We start from the raw sequence: 21,122 nt of genomic DNA, 5'->3' as shown, positions 1-21,122 counted from the left end.
CCCAGGATAAAAATATAGAGAATGTATTTTTCGCTTAGCCCCATCATGGAACACCACTATTACATAACTGAAGACTTTATACTTTTGTTGGATGAAACAAATTAAAATAGCATGCGTTTTAATGTGTCTGACAGAGTTGACAAATTAAGCGATGAAGTGAATTAATGTACATTTTTGAAAAAAACATTTTTAGAAAAAAAAAGAGTTTCATCTCAAGGTTTATTTGGAGTTCCATTTGGTTTCTGTGACAGCATGAAAAGGGTTTCCTCGGTTTTTGGTTGCTTAATTTGAGAAAATACAGACCAGCTGAAATTATAAACAGAGAGACAGTGGACATTTCTGTAAAACCACTACATCAAATTAAGTGGTTAAATCATTAAAACAATAAAGGGATAGACCATTTTATTTTTATTTTTCATGAATCACACAGAATTTAGCCAAGAACAGTAATGGGACCAAGCAACACAGTGTTGGACTCTGTTGTATCTGAAAGGAGAAAAATCAGTTTGTCAGAGCCAACATTCATAGTATTCAATGAAAGGAGCAAAGACGTGAAATGTAGAAAATATGAGTTTTTCATGGTTTTTATGGTTGTGCAAAGTGTATGCGGAAAGAGGCGCATATTCCACTGCTTCTTGAAAGTTATGATGGTCTCAAAAGAAAACTGAAGTAACATGGTACTGTCTTTTGTTGGCATGATGTGGCCTAGGTTAAAGCTTACCTCTACTGACTGACCTTTTTGGTAGTCTACTCCCTTTGCCAATATGTTTCTGGTTGATTACATCACAAGTATTCTCACAGCATTCACAAACCTCATCCTTACCTACTGGGGTTCCCTTGTAACAAACGTAAATTGGAAGAAGGCCTGGCTTTTGCCTATAAATTTTGTGTGTCCAACAAAGTTAAAGAAATTCATTATAAGATCCTTCATAAGATCTACCCTGTTAACTCTTCTATTGCTAAATATTCTGATATTGATGATACTTGCTCCTTCTGTGGTTTTGTTGAGGAAACAACTGCCCATTTATTTTGTGAATGTAATGTAACCAATAGATTTTGGACTAAATTAAGTTCTTTTGTTTTTAGCCCTACAAATACGACCCACACTTTCACTCTCAAAGAGGTTATTTTTTATTATGAAAATCCAAAGTTGCTTTCCCTTGAGTATGTTGTTAACTTCTTTATCTTGTATGCAAAATTCTTCATCCATAAGCAAAAATGGCTTAAATCTCCTTTGAGCTTTCCTCTTTTTCTTGCTGATTTTGACTCTTTTATTTCGTCCCTAGACTTATAAATAACAAGAAAAGTGAACAATTTTTGATGTATTTTGATGATTTATTCAAAGACATGACTTGGCATTAAATTATGCTTTTCTTGTTTTATGTTTTACATAATTTGATGTATGCATACCCAGGATGCTTATTTTCTGTTAGGTACTATTGTCTGTTTGTTTGTACACCTTGCCTTACTTCCCTGTGTTTTTTTTTTTGTATAAGTTCTGCAATAAAAAAAAAAAAAAAAACCTCATCCTTACCATCCACACTGAGCCACCTTCAGAAAGCAACATGTTAACTTGACATCAAATGTTGTCTTATGCAAATACTTTGTTTCAAACAATTATATTTGGAATTTTAGTTTTCTTATACCCTTAGGGTAACATAAAAAAAAAAAAAACACTCATACCCATTTCCAGAATAGGTACAGGCCTTGTTCATGATATTCAACTCCATTTCAACAATCTTCAGATGGCATGTAATATAGACCTATAGAGTAAAGATGTATTTGTGTTCATTTAGAATACTTTTTTTTTAATCCAAAGCAACATACAAATGAGAAGGTCATACTTCTCTCAAAATACTGTTCTAGAACACTGAAGAGTGAAATGTTTCAGTTTATATGGGACTCACAGCATTACGGTGGTTTTCGTGGAAACGGAAAGCATCCATCTGCATCTGAAGAACATGATTTAGTTTTCTGGGCATGAAACGGGCACTAGAGTCTGGCACTATAGAGTCGACAAGACATCTACCACATAAGGGAAAGAAATTCCATTTGTTAACATTTAAATACCAATACTAGTTAATCATGTCATAAGAAAAATTATCAGGGTGGCATTTAGTTTTAAAATTTTACAGCACCCCATGAGTGGTAATATTTCAAAGCACATGTACAATGCAGTTAAATTCAAACAGATACAACCATTCCAAACATAAAATGTTGAATGATTAGTTCATTAATTATTATAATGTTAGACTTAGAATGTTTTTATTTGCCAAAGATATGTGTAAATTTGTTTTATTTGCCAAAGATATGTGTCAATTTGCTTATGATTTCATTATCTTGTTTTCATTGCACTGGAATCCCAAATCACAACTGACCCATGGTTCTGAACGAACACGTAGCGTGGCACTGATGCGGCATTAGGCTCCAGAGTGACCACACAACTGTCCATTACTAATCTGATGGCAGCATGCTCAGCCTTCAAGAAAGAAGCCTGGATATTCATCACTTCCCCAAGGTGGTACACATAGGATGACCTTTTAGTCCTCCAATCATCTAAGAAGAAAGGGGGGAATAAATAAACAGGGTAAACCCACGTTTTAAATGTCATTTAATCCTAAACATACCATTCATAAGATGGAAGGAAAAACCAATCAATTCCAGAGCTGAGGTGGTAGGCCAGGAAGACTTCATATCAATACTGCTTACAAAGTGGGTCCTGAGATATACACGGTGGCAAATATACAGTAGGAAGGCAGCAAGCCAGCAGAAATGAAAAGGTATAAATGATTATAACCATACAGATAAAGTCCATACCTTTTGTAGCGACATTCAATAGGAATAGAAGCGGTGCTTGTCCTTACAATACCAAAGCTGTTCTGCATAGCGGTGTAGATCAATTGGTTTGAATAAACCAAATGATCTCCATCAATCTATAAATTAAATTATATTAAATAATGAATAAACAGTCTTTTTCTTGACATACACTGACAATCTGACTTAAAATTCAACAATATTATTGATCTGCTTCCATTAACACCATTATATGAGAACTGAATAGAATAACTCATTATATGAGATGGCATTACCCAGGCCAGAGTAGCAGTGTAGAGTAATTAAATTAATTATCTTTTTTGCAACAGAAAAGAACTTTCACTAAACTTAAGCAGGACTATGACACTATTTTCTTCTAGCTCTGCAGTACAGCCAAAACTAACTTGGTTGTGTTATTTTCCTATTATCATTGTAAAGTTGCTTTGAAACAATCTGTATTGTAAAAAGTGCTACATAAATAAAGGTGACGACTTGATAGAAAAGCACATTATAAATAAAATGTATTATTTACTTAATCCCCCTCAAAAAAGAACATTTGGATCAGAACAAAACAAAAGAACTCTTACATATCGATAATTCAGAGCCACACTGGTGCACATCTACTTTAATCACATATTCAGTATCACTGTACTGAGAGGCTTTGCAGCTCTCGGTTGAGCACGGTTGACCGAGGCTAAACTCTTCAGCAGTGACATGACGGCCGTTGGAGTGAAGGTCGGCTCTGATGAGCACAATCATGCTTTGCTCAGTGCAAAGCACCTGCACAGGTGCAACTCTGCTCAAAGGCATGTCATTACTATTATCTGTAGGATCCTCATTCGGTAAAGATAAGACTTTGTACTGTCTAGAATCTGGCCCTATCATCGGACCTTCCTTTAAATTACGAATGGCGCCTGCAACACATATACTTAATATAACTATATTGTCCCTACAAGTTTACCATATGGCATTGTTGTGGCTGGAAAAACCTGCATACAAGCAAAGCAGGAATTCTCATTTAGGTGTAGTTTAAGGGAGCCTATTTATTCAATTATGCAGTTGTTCTTAATTGATAATTAATTTTGATTCAACACAGTAATCTTTTGAATTCATTCACTAAAAAAACAATTTAGTGACTCTTTCTGCAGGTTTAGGACCAGCGTAGGCAACATGTTAGGCTACTGTTTTTATATGGCAGAAACAAGTGCACTGAAAAAAGAGATTTTTTTTTTTTGCTGCCTGTTCAAATTAAAAAGAACTAAAGCAACACAATTGCTATACACTTTGTTCTACGTTAAATCCATTGTTATTATGGTGATCCACTTAAATGTTAAAAAGCACCTCACTGCCAATGACTTATGTTGCCAAACTCAGCCAATAAAACATATATGCATTGCTCAATCATTCTTTTTATTGATAATTGCTATTTTAATCATTTTTGAATAATGACTAGGACAGTCTTTACTATAACCCATGGAATAATATCTACCACATGCATTATTCCCCAAAACAATTCCCTTTGAGTGGTAGCCTGAACAATATTTGCAATTAACAGGCATTTTCAGAACTAATTTAAACACACCAACTTTATCTAGTATGCAGCAAAAACCTTAGTTGGTGTATCAGGATTTAAAACAAGGTCTTTGTAGCTTTAATTTTAATAAAAAGCATTTAAAACACCAACACAAATAATCATGAGTGTTTCCATTTCTTTTATTCCATAAAAAAGAAGCAGACAATGAATGAAAACAAGTGGTGAAATAAAGGGTGAAACCGCTCATGTCTTGTTTCCTGCTTGTGTGCTTTGTGAACTAGATTTTCCTCCACCTCCGTTCATTTAATCTTTGTCAGCATTCATGTCCTTCAGTTTAGAAGTTCAGAATCCTTAGGAGGGTGATATGTCAGCTGGCTCCTCTTCTGGTAGGGAAGGGCTTATACCCAATGTATGCAGTCCAGAGTCTTCCTCATTCGAGGATCGAGTTTTGAAGAGTTCCTTAAAACCTACAAGATAGAATCAACTATTCCATGAGCAAACATAAGTACCCCATCAAACAATGTTTCAATAAACAGAAATACTATGCCATTTTTATACCTTCTTTTGGCAAAATTCTAGTCTTCCACATGCCTTGATCAGACTCTTTTGTCTCTCCTCTGCTCTCTTCATAGTCATGGTCTTCATCTTCACCGTCATAATCTTCATCTTCACTGTCATATTCACCATCCTCTTCCAGCTTTTCGGATTCTGGTTCACTTTCTGTAATACTGGGTTGTTCAGTGGGTTCCCATGAAGGTGAAGGAGTTACACCACCCACTTGGTCTGTTGGAGACTTTATTTTAGTCAAGTCATCTTCATTTATATAGCACTTTTAACTTTGTAGATTGTTCCAAAGTGGTTTTAAAATTCCTATTATCACTGTAAAGTAACAGAGATTGTTTTGGTTTTATGGCAGCTCTAGAATAAAATTGTCCAGCTAAAGTTAGTTTTGATTGATTCACTTCTGTCGCAACGATCATTAGTTATTAAAGGGGTGGTTTACTGCTTTTTTTCTTTGCATGATTGTGTTTATGGGGTGCAATATAACATGTATTTGTGGTTTTTCTTTAAAAAAAAAAAAAAAGGTTGTTGCCCAACAACTGCTGTCTCTGGTTTTAAAGTTGGAACTGCTTCATGTTTTAATAACAGTTTCTTGTTGAATCAGGCATTGAATTCGTGGAGATTCTGGAAGCTGTTTTTCGTAAATGCGCAGCACAGAGAGCTAAATTAAGATTGTAATTTCCAGGAATATAATCAAACATAAATTGTATCCATTGATGACGAGCTACAGCATCCGTGGGAAACCCAAACACAGAAAACCTGACAGCTGGGTGAACATAACACACTTTTTTGCATATTACGGAGGGAGGGTTGATGCGAATGTATGTCAACCACCACAATCAACCACCCCTTTAACTTAAGGGCCGCTAACACGACACCGCTTTAACAGAAAAGTTCTCTATGCAAACTTTAAAAAAAACGCGAACCTGAGAGAATGCTGATGGCGTGCACATGCGCATTAAGAGTTCCTTCTATAGATATGCGTGTTTTTAGGCTGCAGATTTCAGCAGTTATAAGCATTTTAACTGCAATAACCTTTAACTAAATTACCATGTTAATACTGATGAGGTTACAAAAAATTTTAAATAAAAAAGGCCTCATTTATGAAACTTTGTGCATAAAATGGACCAAAAACTGTCATCTGGACTTACAAATTACTACAAAGGTTTCGTAAACTTTAGATTACGGTGTTTAATGAATTCGAATCATTTTTAAAAATGCATGCACACTTCCAAAGACTATCCCAGCCCATGAAACTATGCGAATCATGTGCACATTTAACTATTTGGTTAAGTAATTTTGTTATATTTTATGGTAATGTTATGTCACCAGTTTGCCAAAATAACAAAACATAGATATTTTATGTACCATTTACATGTAAATGGGAGCAGGTGTAAATATTGTGGTACCAACTAAAGCTTTTAAAATAAAGATTAATGAACCCAAAAATTTACACTAGAATGGCCTTGCGAACAATTTATACAAATTTATTCTGCTCATGTTTAATGAATAAGGCCCAATGCCTAAATAGCAGTTTGCAATCAGTTCACATTTTCCAATTGTAGGCATAGGTCATTTCAAAGGCAGTGACAAAAAAAAAAGGAAACCCATCTTCAAATATACTAGTTTAAGTTTTGACTTCTGTTTAAGAAAAAAAGAGAAAAAAAGAAAAAGAAAAAAGACCTACTGTGTGTCCTAGTTATTCCTAGTTTTTGACCCAATTAAAGAGATTGTAACGTATTGAATACAAACCCATCTCAGCAGTGACACCATTCTTCCATAGGCTACTATGAGGCATCGGTTTCTTATCTTTACTGAGAGAAGGGAGAGGAGGAACACCCTCCTTCACTCTAGGAGGAGCCAGAAATCCCATTTTGCTTTTCTTTGGAAAGATGGTCAATGGACCCACTGTTTTCTCTAGTTCCCACCCTATTGACACAGAGCCACATTTTTCAAAATGGTTAGTACAAATATGCTTGTCTGCAGTTTTAATGTCAAAATATCAATCAATATCTTTAAAACACACAGTTTAAATGACTTGCTTTTTAGGATAAATTACACAAAGACAATCACCAGACCCACTTACCCACTGAACCAATTCCCTCATCCTCCTCCTGTGGAATAATTAATTTCCTCCAAGAGGGAATATGCTCACTATCTGTTAGCAAGGAATTTAAATAACTTCCAGAACCCTCTTGAATTCTGGGCTGGAATTTGTTGGGCTTTGGGGAAGATGAGTTCTGGTCTGATCTGGGAGCAGGAGGTGGCCCAGATTGTTGCAGTGTGGATTGGAAGGATGGAGCATACTCTTTTGTTCCTTGGCAGCTATAACAAGCCCAGTCATCTCCATCTGCAGCCTTCCAGCTTGTAGATTAAAGAGGGGAGTGAGAGAAACTTAAGGTTGGTTGCCCAAAGAAACAATATTGAAGAAAATACAGTTTACATGGCAAGATGTAAAACTTTACTAGACAAAAGAAAAAAGGGGAGGGAAAAGAGAAAGCAAAGCTTTACACCTTCCATCGATAAAGGAGCATGCTTTATGAAAGGGGTTAACTGCATCCATTACAGGGTAAGCTTGAAGATTACAGGTGATGTACATCTGCACGACAAAATGAGAAGAATGTTAATTTGAACTCAAATGGAACCACTGACATCAGAATTCAATGTGTACAACAACCCCACTTTTTGTTTTTCCATCCAATATTATTAAACCAAGCAAAAATAACAAACCCTCCATCACCATTTCATAATGTTTTGAGCCTGAGAACATGTTTTCATGGGAATACACTATATGCACCTCTGGCCTCATCTCTTGGTGGAACTTGAAGGCATCCAGCTGGAGTTGAAGTTTGTCATTTTGGATTCTGGGCAGGAAACGTGACTTTGACCCGGTTATCGGTCCATCCATCAGACAACTAATTGGAGAGGGGGAAAATTAAAGTGTACTTATCTGTGATTAGCCAAATATTATTTCCTAAACATTTCCTTTCATTTGCAGTACAAGACATTAGAGATATACTAATAATGACTTTTTATGACCGATACCGATTATTTGCATGTTTATGTGCCTGATAACCAGATATATATTTGTTTTCTACAGTTAAAACAGTTTTGTTTTGTTCAGTGCTGTTCCAACACGTTTCTACCCTGTAAATTCTGTAAATTCTTACATACATAAAACACTTCTACATCAATAAATAAAGGGGTCCAAAAGGGTGTAAAAAAGTGCACCATCACTAAAATGTCAAAAAAACAAAACAACCTTTGGTCATGGTAACAAATGACAGGTGAGTCTAATCAACTAGTTTGAAAAGGTTTGTTTTTAGTAGAATAAAGAGTGAAAAGGAATATTAGTACACATACATTTGTTGATGTATTCACTGTTTTATTTTTCTGACAGTTCATCTCACCTGTCACGCTATCTGAAGTTTTTTCTGCATTTTACGCCAGGTCTTAATTACTGTAGGCTCGAAATGACAAGATGTGAAGTCTCTATGGCACCACTATGGCTGTGTCTGAAATCACCCCATACCCTTAAATAGGGCACTACTTGAAGGGACAGACATTTGTAGTGGCGTCCAAAACCATAGTGGATGATCGAGTGCACTCATTCAATTCCACAATAACGTATAAAACCGATGTACGCTCAAAGGCTAGAGAACAACTTAATTATGCACTGCAAGTCGCACACTACGAGTCGCAAACACAATTCCCATTATACAAAATACAAATACAAAATACTGTGTGGAAAAATGTATTTAAATACAAATACAGTATTTTGTATTTTGAAAATACAGAAAATACATGTGAAATTGGCGATTCAGTGCAGTCATCCCTAGGCTGAAATCTATCTGGGCCTATTCTGAACACCAGCAAATATTTAGATGTGTGCAACTACTTAGAAACTTTCGTTTTTATTTTATATACCTCTTCCCTTCCCCAGCCCTGTAGGAAATACAAAACTACAAAAAAACAAAACAAATTTCAAACATCTTTTACTATGTTTGATCACCATCATTACCTCGCACTCAGTAACAAGAACTCAATAAGACAAAGTAAATTATATTTGATGGTGTACTCCTCCAGGTGGTGTACCTATGTGTATCAGACATCCATCTATTCGATACCCTTTAGCAACACCAGCTTTTCAAAAAGTTTGGGTTTAAGGCGTCGTCTGTGTGGCCTATTGCAAGCGCTCTACAGGAGCTGAAGAGGGAATAATTGTGTTGAACCTCACAAACAGTCTAATAACTGGATACTGGTTCAAGATGTCCAAATCCTTCCTCTGATGTTCTAGGATTCTGGCTCAAAGTATTTTGAGTATTTTGAAAATACAAAAATACTTATCTTAAATGTTTTTAAATACAAATTACATTCGATTTTTCCCAAAGGCTTTAAAATACAAAATAGTATTTTGTATTTCAAATACGTATATCTGAAATACTGCCCATCCCTGGGTGTTGATAATAGGTGTGTTCAACTTGAAGGGGTGCTGCACAGACCAATCTGTGTATGACAAAGTACCATATGCTTTTGAATCGCTCACGGTTCTTTGTCATCGCAACTTCAAGTCGAACACACCTGCTATCAACGCCTAAATGAATCTGCAGCGGTCAGGTGGTATAGTAGTCACGTGGTACAAGTAGGTTATCGACCCTGGAAACAAGGTACAAAATTTTGGTACAAAATTCTCATCTTACAAGCTGTAATTAGGAGCTCTACAGTGATGACCTCTACAAATTTTATCTCATAATTACAACATGGGGTGAACAATGAAATACCTTCTGACAGAGCGCTGTTTTATGCATTTACAAAGAACTTCTTACAGAGAAAGATTAATACATTGCTTCATAATTACAGCTAAGTAAAGGTTATATAGTCAATGTTAATTTAGGGAACCCACGTCTGATAAGGGCATTCGAGCCTAAACGACTTTGAGACTAATCATCGGAAATGTCCTACTTTCCACTTCTGAAGGTGTGATTAAGAGCACGATGCATTCAAGTGCTGTGTTGTTTGAAATAACAGGAACCATGGAGGTTTAATCAAATTTAACCTGGCCAATTAATTGGGAAAATCTCATTTAAGGAATGTAACCTCATTCATTGACAACCAAATCTATATTCAGTTGGCTATTTTGGAATTTCAGACAAATACAAGCTATTTTCGCTGTGTATAACATACCATACACTTCAAATGATTAATACACGAAAATATACACTATTTTAAAGACAAGGTAATGTAACGGTTGAGGAAAAAACTGATTAAGTAAAAAAAAAAAAAAAAAAAAAAAAAAAAAAAAAAAATCCAGCAGCAATCGTTCTCCCCTCCGCTGTGTTTAAAGTTTGTGGCCAGCCCATCTCAGGAACTTATGCTGCCTTCACGTGCAATCAGAAATTTCCTACTTTTCCACTTCTGAAGTCGTGATTACAAGCTCATCACATTCAAGTCCATTGTTGTTGGGAATAAAACAGGAATAAATGGAGAACACAGACTGGCGGCGTGCACTGGTTGTTTTCATGCCGAGCATTCGATTTAGAGTAGTATTCTTGAAGATATATACGTATATTATAACAAGTGTTTTTGCTCTGTTTGATGTTCTTTACTGGAACCTGGTACTGATACCCGTCAATAGTGAGCTAAAGAATTAACACTAGTGGGATATACAGTAGGATTATAGTGGTACCCAGGGTGTTCTTGCTCAGGCTTCATGGAACAACTTTGCCTGACATGCACTGTATGCAGGGCCACTTTACAGCATACGGTCCATGAGTGCTGTCCTATGCAGGGCCACTTTAATTGAAAAAAACAGTAATTGGATTACTGTTACTTCCCCGTAAACAGGCTGCTACTGTGTTAGTTAACCGGGATTTTGTTTAGTGAGACTGTCTCGTGACACGAGTTGTGCGTGAATAATGATGTATGAGTGCCGTGACATCAGTGAGAGACGACTAGAGCGCGGGAGAGACCAGCAGAGCTGCAAAATCACACACTGGCCATGAGATATGGAATGCCAAAACTGACTTAATTAAAAATAAATATATACATAAATATATGAAGAAATGTAAAAGCAAAAATACATAAATATAAAAAAGAAAATGTAAAAAAGTACAAATGAGTATTTTTAATTTTATTCCCATATTTATGTATAATAGTATTTTTTCACACATTTATTTATACATATATTTATTCATTTATTTATTCATTTTCACTTAATTTTTTTCCACATTTATGTATTTATGCTTTTAATGTCTACATTTATTTATTTCCACATTTATTTATTCCGACATTTCTTTCTCCGTATGCTAATGAGGGGGCCGTGTTTTAACAATCGACCTCAGAGTGGCAGTGCTGAAGCTTTGAGGCCACAATGACACCTTGTGATGTGTGACCAAATGAAATTGGGTAGGCTAACACCTATTTTTTTAGTCTATGGTTAACACACATAGTACACATGAACAGAAACTGCACTTCAACGGGTCTGATAGCAGATACTTGGACATGAAAGCGCATTAAAGTATCCACTATTAATAACAATGTAAATGCGGTGGATGGGGCTGATAGCTTGCGTTTGGCTTGCGTTTATTGTCGACGACTCGCACACCAGCGCAGAGAGAAACCATCACATATTTCACTGACTCCCACGCAAGCATATTGATCAATGAGTTTGAAACGCGACTCAATACCACAGGGATTAAAGTGAAAAAAATTCTTCTGACTGAAATTTTTTTCAGGCCAAGTCATATTCCTGTAACTTTATTTAAATAGTCGAGACCAATAGCGTTTTAAGGGGAGATGTTTAAAACCGATCTAATATTGCCAGTTTGCGCAATTTAAAAGCTATTTAAATCTATGAAAAAACAATTACTTATCTTGACAAATAATCAACCATATACATAACTTTTCAGTGCATGTTCTTATTTATCTTATGAGACCAAACAATGCTAAACTATATTAATATATTGTTTGTGCCATGGCAAATTGTTTTGGCTGAGGGCAAAGTGAAGTTTTATAACTTTATTATGTAGGCTATTTAACTTTGACTTTGTAGCCTATAAGAGAGCTGACTTATGTTTAACAGAATTGTTTGCTTTATTTCTCATTGTATAGCTTATTATAGCCTACCTATTAGGCTACTTATACTTTTGAACGGGATATTAGCATTAAAACTGACATTTAACAAAAAAGAGACATGGTTGTGTAATTTTATATATTCTAAAATATATAAAATATTATATTACTATGCATTCTCTTCACTGAATGTGTACACATAATACAATAAAACGATACAACCCTGTCTGTTTGTTAAATGTCAGTTTTAGTGATAAATAATTTTTATATTTTTAAAATGAAAACAAAAAGAAGCAGGTTTGTGTTTTAGCTATATTTCGTGTTGTTATAAATATATGATAATCAATGTGCGTTGCCTGAACCACATTTGTGTGGCCATTTATATGTTTATGATAATAATTATGTTCATTTATAAATGAAAAAAGGCACAGTGGTGTTGATGAAAAAAGGCAGAGTTGATAACCGGAGTAGCCGCGTGCTGAGTGAAGGGCCTTTCACACAGGACGCGGAATGCGCTGCCCTTGACGTGATCAAGAACGCGCTCTTAGCAGTGTCCTCTCGTCCTCAGGAGTTTGTTCTCCCGAGTCGAACTTGGCAAGTCCGAACTACCAAGGACGCGAGTCCGAAGTTTGCGTACTTGGTATTGAGAAACGACCAATATTGACCAGCGTTCTGTTTTCTATCATGGGACCGCAGCAAACGAGCTGTAGCCTCGCCTGACAAGATTGAGTGAACAGGGTCCAGGTAGCACTTTTTCCGTGAGCGGGAATTGAAAAACCGGAGTGGACCATGAGCAAAGTGATTACAGAATGCTTAGAGTGGAGAGAGGAACGTGCTTTCGCTCCACTCCAGGCTTCATCACATCCCCCTCAGCAGGGTGAATACGCATCATCTTTCCTTAATTTAAGACCTATTCATACTAAAATTAAGACATTTATCACACTGCGAAATGAAAGCCTATTTACGTCCTTAAAATAATGAAAAGTTAATTTAAGACATAAGGACAGACGGGAACCCTGCAATTGACGGATATCCGTCACAGACTCGCTGCAATTAACGGAAATTCGTCGTAGCGACGGAGAACTTTAATCCCTGATACCATAGACAGTAAAAGAAATGGACAGAGCCATCTCATTGGAACTCCATTGAGACGATTGAAGCCCGTTTTGGGCGATTTTTTTGCACTTCCGTCCATGACGCGCAGACTCAAACAGAGCTTGACGACGTAGATGTGACGAGAGCAAACCGTCTGTCTTCAAGTGCTGTGGCATGGGAAATCTGAATCATTCCCTTCCGAAACTTGCAGAGGCGGTGAGAGTGTGATTAGGAGCCGTCCATGAGCTAGGAGCAGGGGCCTCATTTATAAATGTTGCGTACGCACAAAAGAAGGCGTACGCCGCTCTCTACGCAATAGTTGGTATTTATAAAAAATAAACTTGACGGTAAAATGTGCGGTCCTCCACGCAAGCTCTGACCCAGGCGTACGCACAAAAACAGGTGAAATGAGAAATGGCGACACCGTCAGCAGTTGGAAAAAACATGTGAATGGTTTCACACACATTCACGTGTTTTTTTCAACTGCCGAGGGTGTACGGTCTACGTAGACGGTTGTGTAAAATAAATGGAAATACTGCCTCTCATAAATAACACGAAGACTTCACAAAGCAAGCCTACAATAAACAATAAACAATTAACAGCCTACACGAACACCCGTTTGATCGATCTGTACAGTAACAGAAATCCAAATTAACACATATTTCCAAAAAGAAAGTGAAATATTTTCTGCTATAATACATGCAATTCATCCTCATAAATAAGATGGTAAACAGAACGAAATAATGTACAAAACTGATATTCTCGCCAATATGTCCGTCTAACGGTGCAGATATAGGCAAGCAATTAGATAGTCTGTCAGATAGATAGATAATTAGGGAGATATATAGATAGATCGATAAATATATATATTATTTGTCCACTGGGGAAAGTTGTTTTCATAGCAAAAACGTCGTCATCAGCTACGGAATCGTGGTATTCGTGCATATTTTGTTTTATTTTTGATAAAATAACGCATGACGTGTCTCAACCATTCAGAAAGCTGCAAGAAATTATATTTGCGCTGAACTATTTCCCATTTCCAAGTAGATTATAACCGACATCCGTAGCTTGTCAGATGCAGAATTAAATAGATGTAAATAAAATGCCCCATCACAATGCGTAATGTCGCACAATGGCTGATATTGCACTCTTAGAAGATGTGGCGATTAAATGGAAGGATTCGGAGTGAACGCATCATCTTCACAACAAAAGGTGTGGGAAAAAATATATTATTTATTCAAGAATTCTCTCATTATGCAGTTTATTTCAGTTAGGACAGTCTTGATTTCGCCCAACTCCTTGGCCACCTCTCTAATTGAATTAAGCTTTTTTGCCTCGACTTTGATGTCCGACCATTTCTTTTTTATTTCGGCCACAGTCCGAGGTTGAGGCTACAGCGCGGCGTCTACCTTTTGCCACTCAAGTGCCTTTTTGGAGTTATGCACAATGTGTCCTCCAAACAACATTTTTCTCCTCTTCTCCACCTCGCCAACGATAACTTTCTAATTCTACTTCACACTGAATGAAGTTACGTTTTTTTTTTTATTCCTCTCTGTGTTTGCCATGATTTCGCAATTCATGAATATTAACTTTTGGGCGTTTCACGGACTATTTATGGGCAACTATGGGCGTGACATGAAACCGCAAATGCTGCGCTACATTTAGAATTGATTGTGATTTATTAAGGGAAAAATGCGTAGGATGTGCGTGCGCACGGTTTTATAAATCCGAATATTTCTGTGCGTACGCACGTCCTATGTTTCATCCGTACGCCACTTCTGACGCAAATCCTACGCAAAGTTTTATAAATGAGGCCCCAGGAGACACTTTTGCTAGGTATACTGATTAATTATTTTGTCATTTTGCCTCCACGTTTCCCCGATTGTGCGCAAGCTTCTCCTCCTGTCCATACGGTAATCTCTCTACTATGCGACAGAGAGTCGCGTGGATATGACGCAATCGTTAGCCTACTTTCACTAAAACTGCTTCTACGGGGCCACAACATAAGCTACAAGGTAGCCTTTTATACATTGTTGTGTTTCTTTAGAAATAAATAAAGGACAAATGGGGTCTTCAAACACCTCAGATGTAAAGTTATTCACTGTCAAAGTGACGCCAAAATGAATGGAGAGTCAATGGGAATGCTAACTCAAGTGAAGTTCTGCTACAAGATGTCAGCTCCCACGAGGCTTCAACTTCCGGTCGATGGATTACCCCCTTGCGCAATATTTACATTCGCACATTTGCATTACAACATTTACATTCGCGTTTCCTAATTTCGTATGCATAACAGGTGACAATTCAAATGCTTAAAACGCAACCCATATTTAGATGCTGCTCCTAGACATTGATAAATCACAAGTCACCAATTTTGAATTATTCTTAAATCAAACAAAAGGGGCATGTAAACGCAGTGAGCCACGCATCTCACGCCATGCATTCTGTATTAAAGGGGTCATGAACTGGCTTTTTAAAGTTTATTATATTGTTGTCTGAGGTCAACTTATTCATTTTGATGTTTTTGAATGCAAAAACCAAGCGAACGTTATAAGTAATAGGCTATTTTGTACCAAGGTTGTGAGCCTACCTAAAAAACAGTCGGTTTTTATGGGCGTGTCGCACTGAAGACTTAGAAATAAACGCCCACTGCTGTGAGTGGATAACAGTTCTGCATATTATAACGAGTTTAACGCACCCGTCGCCGGTGCACATGGGGGAAAACGTCCAATGTAAAATGGCAACCGGATTCGCCCATACATGTTCGACCCAGAGTCCGTGTGTTGCACCATTCCTGTCAGATCCAATATAGACGGCACAGCACTGCTCTTTACTCTTAATCGGTCTGCAAATCCAGTCTTGTTTACAAAACAATCCTCAGTGAAATGAAGCGAACAGACAACGATGTTTTACCTCATCAGCTGGAACGTCATTAAAAATAAAGTTTATCCATGAAGTCCTATTGGAATCCAGAGGAAGCTTATGCAGCGACTGTCTTGCATAACCAGGCACTGCACAATATTCTGTATTGCTCGGTAGCGATCCAGTTTGTCATCACGAGGTAGGCATGCATGTTACTTAGCTATGTGTGTAATGCGCGAATCGGTGGGCGGGGCTAAACCTGACGTGTTGAAGCAGGCGTTGATCTTCTTTTGCGGGAGTGGTGTTTTATCCTCTTTGTCGTCATAGTTCCCCACTTTTAAAAACGAGTCGTTTTCAGAGGCTGTGTCAATAAAAGCTTTTATTGGACTAACAAGGACGTTTTCAGTTCTGAAACTTACAGGATATTCTTATAATATGATGACCTCTTAGATGTCAAAAGCTCAAGGAAAATTTGATTTCTCAGTTCATCACCCCTTTAAGTTTTTAACTTTTAATGACTTTTGTTAATTTTATTTTACTGATCGCAGCCTTATTATAATAACTGAGTAGTTTATCGATTAAGCACTTGACATATATGATGTATAGCCTAACCTAACTATTTAATAAGGTTTGGGTATAGAAAGAAAACAGTCTCAATACCTTCCACAAATGCACGCGAGAGATCCATATGTGCGAGCCCCCATCCACAAATGCACGCGAGAGATCCGCATGCGCGCGCACCCATCCACAAATGCACGCGAGAGATCCACACGCGCAAATCAATCCACAAATGCACACCACGAGATCCACACTGTCTATGGATCCACACACGCAAACCAATACCCAAATGCACGTGACAGATCCACACACACAGCAATCTACAGATGCACGCAAAAGATCTACGCATGCAAATCAATCCACAGATGCAAGCAAAAGATCCACAAACACACACACAGCGATCCACGAATGCACGCGAGATATCCACACAATATATTCTGATTATACGTTGAAGAATAGTTTCTGTTCATGTGTGCTATGTGCATTAACCCTATATAGAATACCCTACATACAGTTAGGGTGAAATACATGACTTAAAAATGTGATATTGAGTTAAATCTGAGTTAAAACACGCCCCCCTCATTAGTATACGGAGAAAGAAATGTTGGAATAAATATATGTAGAAATAAATAAATGTGGAAATAAATAAATGTAGACATAAAAGCATAAATACATAAATGAATGTGGAAATAAATAAGTGGAAATAAATAAATGTATAAACAAATAAATAAATGTGTGAAAAAAATACAATTATACATAAATATGGAAATAAAAGTATAAATACTCATTTGTACTTTTTTCCATTTCTTTGTATATTTATGTATTTATGTATTTTTTCTTTTTTACATTTCTTCGAATATTTATTTATGTATATTTATTTTTAATTAAGTCAACTTTGGCATTCCATAATGAGACATGCCGGCACGCATTTGATTGGTCTTACACGCCACACCACAGAAAATAGGTTTAAATGTTCAACAATTTTTTTTTGTCTGAGACTGTTGCATTTTATTTAATTTTTGCTTGATGTAATGTGCATAAAGTTAAAATATTGAAAGTAATAAAACAAGTTTAAAAAGAGAGAATGTTTCATTTGATGACATTTTTGATGGAATATGCAGAGAGAATAGAATTAGGCTGAAAGGTCTATGCTTTATTCAGGTCATGCATCATGTGTTTGAAAAGTAACTTAGTAAAGTAACTTGTAAAGTAACTAATTACTTTTGGAAATTAGTAATCAGTAAAGTAACTGGATTGCTTTCTTGGAGAAGTAATCAGTAACTCGTTACTATTTCCAAGAAACTTAACCAACACTGCTCAGGAGTGAAAAGTGACGGCTAAGAAAAAAAAAGGTGGAAGCAGTGAGTGTCTCCACTACTAAGAGACATAAGGAGACTTCTTTAGCCAATAAAGTGGAGGTTTTGACCTCAGAGTTTGCCCAGATTAAGGTCCTTAATACTAAATTGGCAACAGAGGGAGGCACAATCACAGATGTTGGAAAATCCCAGGAGGGAATTACCCATTACTGAGGATGTGCTGTCCACTGCAGCCTCTCAAAACCAGTTTCGTGAGGAAGGAAATGAAGAATTCTTACAGAAATCCACTCTTATCTCATGACTCTCAGATCCACGGCACATTGTTGAGGGGAAGGAGTAGAATCACATCAGGTTGTAGTGAGACAACCTCTCCAGATTGTGTTGGCACGCTTAAGCCTGGACACTGCCCTTACAGTGGCAGCTCCTACCAGTGTCTTTTCAGAGGGACTGCAAGACCGCCTGCTCCAAGCATTCCCCTATCCAAAGATTATACTGAGGAGCTACAGAAGTGCCGGGCTAATCCCAAGTCACTTACTCATACCACAGCAAGCACGGGGGTGATCCTTCAGCTCAAATCTTAAGCAAAGCGTCATTGCAAGGATTCATGTCAAGATAATTGGGTAGACTGATGTCAACACTCACTCAAGCACGACGCCAAGGGCTGGCACAGTCTCCACTATCAGAAGCCAGTAGGACGACACTTCATGACCTCCCCGGAGTCCCAGGCTAACTGTTTGGACCAGCGGCACAGCAAACTCTGGAACGAAGCATTTAGACTAATAAGGCCAGACAGCAGCTGGCAGACCTAATAGGAACTCCACCATCACAATTTAGACAAGGGTATGGGGAACAGTTAATAGGAAGTCACAGCCAAGGCAATCAACCAATTGAGTTAGTAGCACTCAATTGTTTAATATCTGACCGAGATGGCAATCAAACTGACCGATTACGTCCAGTCTGAGCCCTTTCTGGGCAATCTGAGAGCCTCAGGGAAACTGCGACAGTCAGAGCAACTGTAGGAGCTAGAGTTCTCAACGGGTCGGATCGGCCCGACAAACCCGACGGGACCCGCGGGTTCGGCTCGAAAATTTAAGCAAATGACTCGGGTCGGTTCGGACCTCGGGCTTAATCTTTTCCGCCCAGTAAAAACAAAAACAAATTATTAATCATCGCTGCTGTTCACCGTAAAGAAAGTCTGGCTGCTGCGTTCAAAGTGCATCGTGGGTGGCTGGCCGAGAGGAGAACACGCCTCAGTCCACTGTGGACGCACTACTCTTCCTCCACGATGCCTATTATAAGCATATGATTATGTTTGTAAGCTAGGGCTATTTTGTTTCAAAATCCGTAGCCCGCCCCCTGGTTGGCTGTTTGAGTTCTTTTTATTTATTGTGTAAAGATTTTTATTTAAACAGGCATGGCGTTAGCTACTTTCCTTTGAAAATAGTTGTCAACACTGCACTTGCGCGCATTTCAGATGTGAAACTAGACGATGGAAAAAGCAAAGAAAATGCGGTCGGAAGACTAGGAAAAGGAAAAGAGAATCTGACCGTGTGAGAAACCGGACAAGAGTCCCACTCGGTCGGGCTTTTCACTCGTTAGCACGAGCTAAAAAGCAGCGCTGGAGGTAACGGTGATGCTGACCTGGCGATCTTGTTGATGGACTAGTAAGTCAACCTTTCTAAGTTTGTGTGCATTTTATTTTGTTTCACCAGAGTGAATAGATGCCGAAACGGCAATAGATTGTAGACTGCGTCCGAGTCGGGCCGCGGGCCGGGTTCGGGCAGATAATTCATGTTGTGTCGGGTTACATCGGGTCCGGGCTTTAAAAACCACGGGCTGGGTCGGGTAATAATTTTCAGGCCTGTTGAGAACTCTAGTTCATTTTATATTTATTATTGGATATTGACGTGGGCACAGGTGATCACTTCCATTTTCTTTATTTCCTTGGCGGATTGTTTAATGCTGTGTTTGGAAGGGGGGAGTTGCGGAAGCCAACTTTTTGTTGACCGTATTGTGTTCGATGAATCAGGTCAGCATGTCAAGCTGAAATCAAGTAGGATTGTCAGACTATTGTTTTGGTAACGATGTGATGACTGAGTGTCAGCGAGTCATGAGCCATTCCTCTACATAACCTCTTTGTGGCTATTGGATGCCGTGAACACCAAATCTTTCTCTGCTATGGCGGGCCAAGAAAAAGGGCAGCTTCTGTCAAAACAGAGGTAGTCACACTAAGTGGTGGAAGTCATTGTCCAGGCATACAAGGCCAACAACTTTACATTGCCAGTTGGCATTAGATGCCATTTGTTGAGAAGTATCTCAGCATCTTGGGCAGCATTAATAGTTGTCCCTCTAATGGACACTTGTGCAGAGGCTAATAGGTCATCCACTGATACCTTCCCCAGATACTACAGAGTTAATGTGGCAGTCGCTGGTGCTATGGAAGCGGCAGTCCTGCTGGGTCCCTCAACTTCAGCTTAAGGTTAGGAGTAGCCTCCTCGTGACCTTGTTGTTATGAGCCATCCAGTGGGAAGCACTGCCTCTGGCGGTCAGTAAGAATGAAATAGAACAAGAGTTTAAGAATGTAACTACGGTTCTACGAGTTCTGGGTGACTGCAAGAGAAGCAGTCATTTTAGAGTCTCACGAGAAGATTCTGTAGAGTTCCCACAGTTTTTGGGATGTCACGCGGTTAAAGGAGAACTCCGGCGAACAATGAACCTTTGGTCTAATAAAACAGGGGTTCCCAACCTTTTTTGTGCCAGGGATCGGCATATTCATAAAAAAAATTCCAGGGACCAGTTGTCAATTTGAATACCTAAATTTTAAGATGCATCGTTTGGATTCGGAACATATCACTGTGCAAAACAGTAACAGGATATAATTTATTTGCATATAATGAATTAGGTGGCAACAAAGGCTCCTTGCATACTAATCTTTTTAAACTTTCAGAACGGCTAACCAATTTGGCTAGTGGTTTTCCAAAATTACTAGCCACGCAGCACTTTTACTATAGTAGCCACATTTTTGTTGTTGTAAAATATGATTAAAGTTGACAAAGGGGCTTTAAACGAGCTAAAGTGTACTAACTCTGTTGTAAAGCTCCTTTTTTGAAAACATGTTGTCTATTAAGATAGACATACAGTAAAATAGCTTCTTACATAAAATAAAATTGCTGCATAATTTTTTTTGTTTTGTTTTTTAGCAGCAGTAAATACTGTAATACAGAGTAGAATAAGTATCTGCATTAGAAACAATGAGCAAAGAATAAATAATTTTTTCTAAGAAAAAATCCACAATTAAGGCAACAGGATTACAA

General features: G+C 37.8%; 1 protein-coding gene and 1 pseudogene across 1 annotated transcript in view; both read right to left on the bottom strand.

The window, feature by feature from the left end:
* Positions 1–6: 6 nt before the first annotated feature.
* On the bottom strand, positions 7–3,986 carry LOC120472336 (zona pellucida sperm-binding protein 3-like; annotated as a pseudogene).
* A 522-nt stretch (positions 3,987–4,508) lies between these two features.
* LOC120471851 (zona pellucida sperm-binding protein 3) overlaps positions 4,509–21,122 on the bottom strand; it is a 37,393-nt gene continuing 20,779 nt past the window's right edge. Inside the window, exons 5-10 of the mRNA XM_039661766.2 lie at positions 7,707–7,824; positions 7,423–7,508; positions 6,996–7,273; positions 6,662–6,838; positions 4,907–5,131; positions 4,509–4,815 (exon numbers count right to left, since the gene is read on the bottom strand). Of these exons, the coding sequence (XP_039517700.2) occupies positions 4,700–4,815; positions 4,907–5,131; positions 6,662–6,838; positions 6,996–7,273; positions 7,423–7,508; positions 7,707–7,824 (1,000 nt within the window). The 3' untranslated portion in view covers positions 4,509–4,699. The remainder of the gene's footprint in view (positions 4,816–4,906; positions 5,132–6,661; positions 6,839–6,995; positions 7,274–7,422; positions 7,509–7,706; positions 7,825–21,122) is intronic.

This window comes from Pimephales promelas, chromosome 4, assembly GCF_988280905.1.
Source record: "Pimephales promelas chromosome 4, fPimPro1.hap1.1, whole genome shotgun sequence".
Classification (NCBI taxonomy): domain Eukaryota; kingdom Metazoa; phylum Chordata; class Actinopteri; order Cypriniformes; family Leuciscidae; genus Pimephales; species Pimephales promelas.
Note: the sequence above shows the minus strand (reverse complement) of the source record. Positions and strands in the feature narration are given on the sequence as shown.